The sequence below is a fragment of the Mesoplodon densirostris genome, chromosome 10 (genome assembly GCF_025265405.1).
Source record: "Mesoplodon densirostris isolate mMesDen1 chromosome 10, mMesDen1 primary haplotype, whole genome shotgun sequence".
NCBI lineage: Eukaryota > Metazoa > Chordata > Mammalia > Artiodactyla > Ziphiidae > Mesoplodon > Mesoplodon densirostris.
Window position 1 is genome coordinate 65,603,933 of NC_082670.1, and position 5,462 is coordinate 65,609,394.

Consider the following 5,462-nt stretch of genomic DNA (forward strand, 5'->3'; position numbering starts at 1 on the left):
AAAAAAATCAATCCAAGAAGAAAAGGTGGGACAGAAGCACCAGTGGTAAACCAAGAGACTAGTAGAAGACATCACTTATTTAATTATCAAGACTACCAAATGGCATCACCACTGCCACTTTGTTTTGGACTCTTGTCAAGGTAAGGAATACGGCCAAGCTTGACACCATCTGACCTTCCCACTCTTGTTCCCTCGTTTCATTCAGTTCAACAGCACACGATCTGAATCTCAGGTATCACTCCATTTAAAAACACCCTATGGCTTCTTACACCCCACCTGCCCAACACAGACCCAACAACTGGCTTCTGGGTCCAGTGGTCTCTGGCCAGTCCTCTATATTCCTGAGGTTCATACCACCCTTCTCCTTACACAATCTTTCTTTTGGGTGGAAGCTGAAGATTCCACTTTAGAAAAACCCCTCAGACAAGGGCAGGTAACCCAAAATTGCCTGCATTTCCTCTATCACAGAAACTATTACACTGTATCACCTGCCTATTAATACCAAGCAAAAATGAGTTGTCCTCCTTGTCCCAGTGAGGCTCAGAAGCCAGCCTTTTTTTTTTTTTTTGCGGTACGCGGGCCTCTCACTGTTGTGGCCTCTCCCGTTGCGGAGCACAGGCTCCGGACATGCAGGCTCAGCGGCCATGGCTCACGGGCCCAGTTGCTCCGCAGCATGTGGGATCTTCCCGGACCGGGTCATGAACCCGTGTCCCCTGCATCAGCAGACAGACTCTCAACCACTGCGCCACCAGGGAAGCCCAGAAGCCAGCTTTTGATTAGAAATGATTGTGGACCAGAAACTTTAAGGAACCAATGTATAATGTATTTGTTTTCCTAGTTTATTTTTATAAGAAAATTTACTAAACTCGAGCATCAAAAGCAGCTGGGATTTTACTTATTTATGGGAAATATATTTGTACAAGGGAAAAAAAAATTAACCCAGTGGTCTAATTATCATGATTTCCCATGAGAACATTACTTACAACTTTTGTGTGATGACTCTGAGTCTGGGCAGAGTGGGACTAAGGAACTGATTCTCCAATGACAACATTAACAGCCCTACCATCATCTGCCTCATAATCCCGGCCCCAGTAAGACTTTTTTTTTTTTTTTTTTTTTTTTTTGCGGTATGCGGGCCTCTCACTGTTGTGGCCTCCCCCGTTGCGGAGCACAGGCTCCGGACGCGCAGGCTCAGCGGCCATGGCTCACGGGCCCAGCCGCTCCGCGGCATATGGGATCCTCCCAGACCGGGGCACGAACCCGTATCCCCTGCATCGGCAGGCGGACTCTCAACCACTTGCGCCACCAGGGAGGCCCCCCAGTAAGACTTTAATCCATACATTAAACAGATTTGCCAGCATGTCAAAAAGAACCTTTATTCTGTTTATAACAGCCTCTTATGCTCTCATGCTTTCTTGCCAGATGCCTTTGGAGCAGGTGCTTTCTGGGCTGGAGCTTTCTGACCCTTCTGAGCCTTTGGAGGAGGTGCTGCCTTCTGGCCTGCAGCTTTCTGGGCAGGAACCTTCTGGGCTGGAGCCTTCTTACCCGTAGCAGTCATCTTTTTTGCTGGAACCTTTGCAGCAGCTGCTGTAGCTGCCCCCTTAGTAGCAAGTGCTTTCTTGGGAGAAGCCTTCAGGAGAGCTGCCTTTTGAAGTTTCTTAACTTCAAGCTTGATTAGTCTGTTCCTCTGAAAAATTTCAATAGAAATGTTTATCATATATGCATACAAAACACATGTCTATCTTATATGTATGGAATATATATGTACAGAAGACAACCCTTATGATGTCTAAGACTCCTATGAAGTCAACTTTGGTCTATAAGCTTAGGCAAGCAGAATTAACCAGACAAACAAGTTTAGGGTTGGAATACAACAATCCTGAATTAATTAAAAACTTACCATTTTCCTTGCCTTCATGACTTTATAACGATCAAAATCTGTCATCTTGGCTTTCTGTTTAAAAAATAAATAAAACAACCTCTGTCATACCACCTTCTAATCCTCCCCAGAAAAGGTCCAAATTCAAATGACTCTAAATCATTACCTTTTCTCTGGCTTCAATCTTCTTGGCCCACCTTGTGGCTGCCCACTTTGCATTGATATCTGCCTTCTCCCAGGCTTTTCGGACATACTTCTGGCGGGCACTAGAAAGAGCCAAGACCACAGATTAAGAAACCATCTTTGGGACATTCCTGGTGGCCCAGTGGCTAAGTCTCCGTGCTCCCAATGCAGGGGGGCCCAGGTTCGATTCCTGCTCAGGGAACTAGATCCCACACGCATGCCACAGCTAACACCTGGTATAGCCAAAAAATAAATAAACAAACAGATATCATCTTTGAAGCCACATAGATCCAAGGACAGCTTTTCATCCTCTGAAAAAGCACAATTTATACCCCTCAAATTAAAAAAGCATAAGGAAAATGCCAGAAGAACCCTTCTCATTTTTTCTACTTCCAGCTCTAGTTGTCTCCATAGAAAACACACCACCTGGCACAATGTATCAATATCTTTTACTTGTTTGAACGGTGTTCACTAAGCCAGGATGTCTTATAATCTCAAACACACACTTTTATTTATTTATTTTTAAATTTTATTTATTTATTTATTTTGCGGTACGTGGGCCTTTCACTGTTGTGGCCTCTCCCGTTGCGGAGCACAGGCTCCGGACGCGCAGGCTCCAGACACACAGGCTCAGTGACCATGGCTCACAGGCCCAGCCGCTCCGCGGCACGTGGGATCTTCCCGGACCGGGGCACAAACCCGTGTCCCCTGCATCGGCAGGCGGACTCTCAACCACTGCGCCACCAGGGAAGCCCCACACAATTTTAATAAAAATATGCAAACCATTCCACTTTCTGGGTTTAAAAATCACCTGATCATGTATACAATATCACTCAAATAGTGGATGTGTAGAAAGCATTTTCCTTTTCATAAATGACATAAAGTAAATCCTTATGCCTTATGCCTTTATTTTGTACAATAACGCTTATAAAGATGTGTTCAAACACCATATAAAATGGAATTATAATCATTTTGAAATTCCTTTCAAATATCAAAACCCAGTATGCTTAGAAAATAAACTAGTAATATGTCACAGCGCATGTTCCATTGCAAACAACTGTCACTGCACAGCAACACACCATAGTGTTTAACTTCTATAACCTAAATCATGTCAAGAATCACAGAATGACTGCCTTAATCCCTTATAAACTGGGAATAGAACCTCTTTGTGGCTGTCATAAGGAGATGATGTATATTAAATATTTAATAGCCGACACATATGAAAAGCTCAACTAATGATAGAGTTCCAAGAGACAATCGGTAGTTTTGTTCTGAAGCTAAAATGGACTAACATATGTTGTGGGAACCACATATATAGGGAGGCTTTTGTTGTGTAAAACCTCAAAGAAAGGGGAACAAGAGAAAAAGGATGGGAAATCTGGATAAAGGGAAAGCCAGAGAACTACTGGACCGCAGGGAATTTTAGAAGTAAATAATGCCTGTCCACTTCTACGATGTAAATCCCTCTTCTAAACTGCTCTCACTTTCACACTGCTTACTATGTTCTCAAGAGAAAAACAACAAAATAGCAAAAACATTTTTAAATTAAACTAAGCAAACTTTTGCTAGCATTAACAAAACTAGGGGAGCGGTGACGGTTGGTGGATAGTTACCTGTGTGGGAACTTGAGGATGAAGTCAGTGAGCTGCATGCATTTGAAAGGCATAGCCTGTCTCCTTACTTGAGTGCAAGGTCCATCCACCAAAGCCTAGAAGACGTAAAATCAAGGATCTCAGTGTAAAAATGTAACAGCATTCAAACTGCAGATACTCTATATATTATTCCTTTCAGAATCATCAAATCCTTATATTTAAATGCTTTTCTTTAAAGGTTAAAAAGACTTAGCAATAGTAGCACAGCATAAAACCCAACTACATATAATTTAAAATCGTTAACCCTTGCATTCCCAACAAATAACTTTATGATTATTCACGGCCTTTGGTCAATCCCTCAGTTGTGGTGTTCTAATAGTGACAATAGCAAATAATGGCATTCTGTGTGCCTGGCTTTGTTCTAAACTTGCTTTAAACATAATAACTGATTTAAACCTCACCTACGTTTTAGCCCATAATTAGTTAAAAACTCTGCCTAGCTGAAGGAGCATAAGTATTACTCAAACCCAGCAGTACCCGCCAATTCAAGTCCATACTCCTAACCCCTATCTGCACTGGCTGTTTCCTAAAATAAAGCTACCACCCGTAGTACTCCTATCCTAAGACGTCTGTTGGGACAATTACCATTATCACCTACACTGCATACCATCCACTGCCATGTGAAGCTGTGACACTCTTCCTTTGTACTTACCCTGTTCTGATCAATAACATCTACAATCGCGACCAGCCTCCCGGCATGAGGCCCAAAGGAGACGTAGGCCACCCGGCCAACCTCCACGAATCGCCTGAACACCTAAAATTGAGAGGTGGGGGAGAAAAAAATGATTAAACATACTCTCTAGTTTGCAAGGCTTTGCAGCTTAAAGGTAGCGTGGCTAAGAACAGGGAAAAAGAATGCTGAGGGTAACACGCCCAGGTGCCATGGAACAACCTAAGATAGACGAAATCCGCAGAGGCGGAGGCGGCGGCGGCAAAAGCCAAGTTCCCGCTGGCCTACGGGGCCTGCACGCCGGATCACCAGCCCCATTCCGGCTTGGCCCCAGCGGCCGGGGCAAGCGACTGGCCACCCCAGCGGTCCGGCGCAGGGGGACGAAGCGCGCACGCGTGGCCCAGGCAGCGCCAGGCCTACCGGGCCCCACACGCGCTCGTCGGGCGCGCATCCGGAAAGCTCCCAACTCCATGTCCTGCCCGCGCGAGGACCCTCACCGCGCGCTACCTAAGACCCACTGGGCGCCATTCCGCGCCTCCACTCCCCAACCCAAGCAGAGATGGAACAGCATGGCAGGCAGACTTGGAGCCCACGGGTAGGACACTCACCATATTGGCGGCGTTTGGCGGAAAGGAAGAAAGCCCACCCAACTGTGCGCATGTGTAGAAGGCCGCCCCGCCCCTGCGATGAACGAGACGCCGACGTGGGCACCGATTGGTTGGGACGTTCGCCCGTACGCGCACGCATGCTCACTGGGAAAACAAGCCGGAGCTCGCCGGAGCGTGCGGAAGCCGCGCTCCTTTTCCCGGACTTGGAATCGCTGGATTGGCTTAGTTGATACCGCGGGTAATTTGTAGGAAGGTTGTCTCTTAAGACTTAAGGGTGAAGGCACAGAAACTGTGCTTTCTGTTGTGACTCTGTCCTCATTCCTTTCGACTTCCTATTTTAACGTTCTTCCATCTTTCCTTCCGCTACTCAGTACGTTCTCTCCCGATTTTTGTCTAAATGTTACCAATGGCTTAATACTAGATTTTTTCTTTCCGTAAGTGACTCCAGTAATTTTATTAACCTTTCATCT

At 45.6% G+C, this 5,462-nt stretch overlaps 1 protein-coding gene across 1 annotated transcript; it reads right to left on the reverse strand.

Annotated features, from left to right (window-relative positions):
- Positions 1 to 1,350: 1,350 nt before the first annotated feature.
- Positions 1,351 to 5,058, reverse strand: RPL14 (ribosomal protein L14). The gene is made up of 6 exons (XM_060109574.1): positions 4,993 to 5,058; positions 4,367 to 4,468; positions 3,676 to 3,770; positions 2,046 to 2,145; positions 1,901 to 1,954; positions 1,351 to 1,687 (listed from the first exon to the last, which is right to left on the reverse strand). Exons 1-6 carry the CDS (start codon positions 4,993 to 4,995, stop codon positions 1,406 to 1,408), a joined length of 636 nt encoding a protein of 211 aa, XP_059965557.1. The 5' UTR covers positions 4,996 to 5,058; the 3' UTR covers positions 1,351 to 1,405.
- Between the last annotated feature and the right edge of the window lie 404 nt (positions 5,059 to 5,462).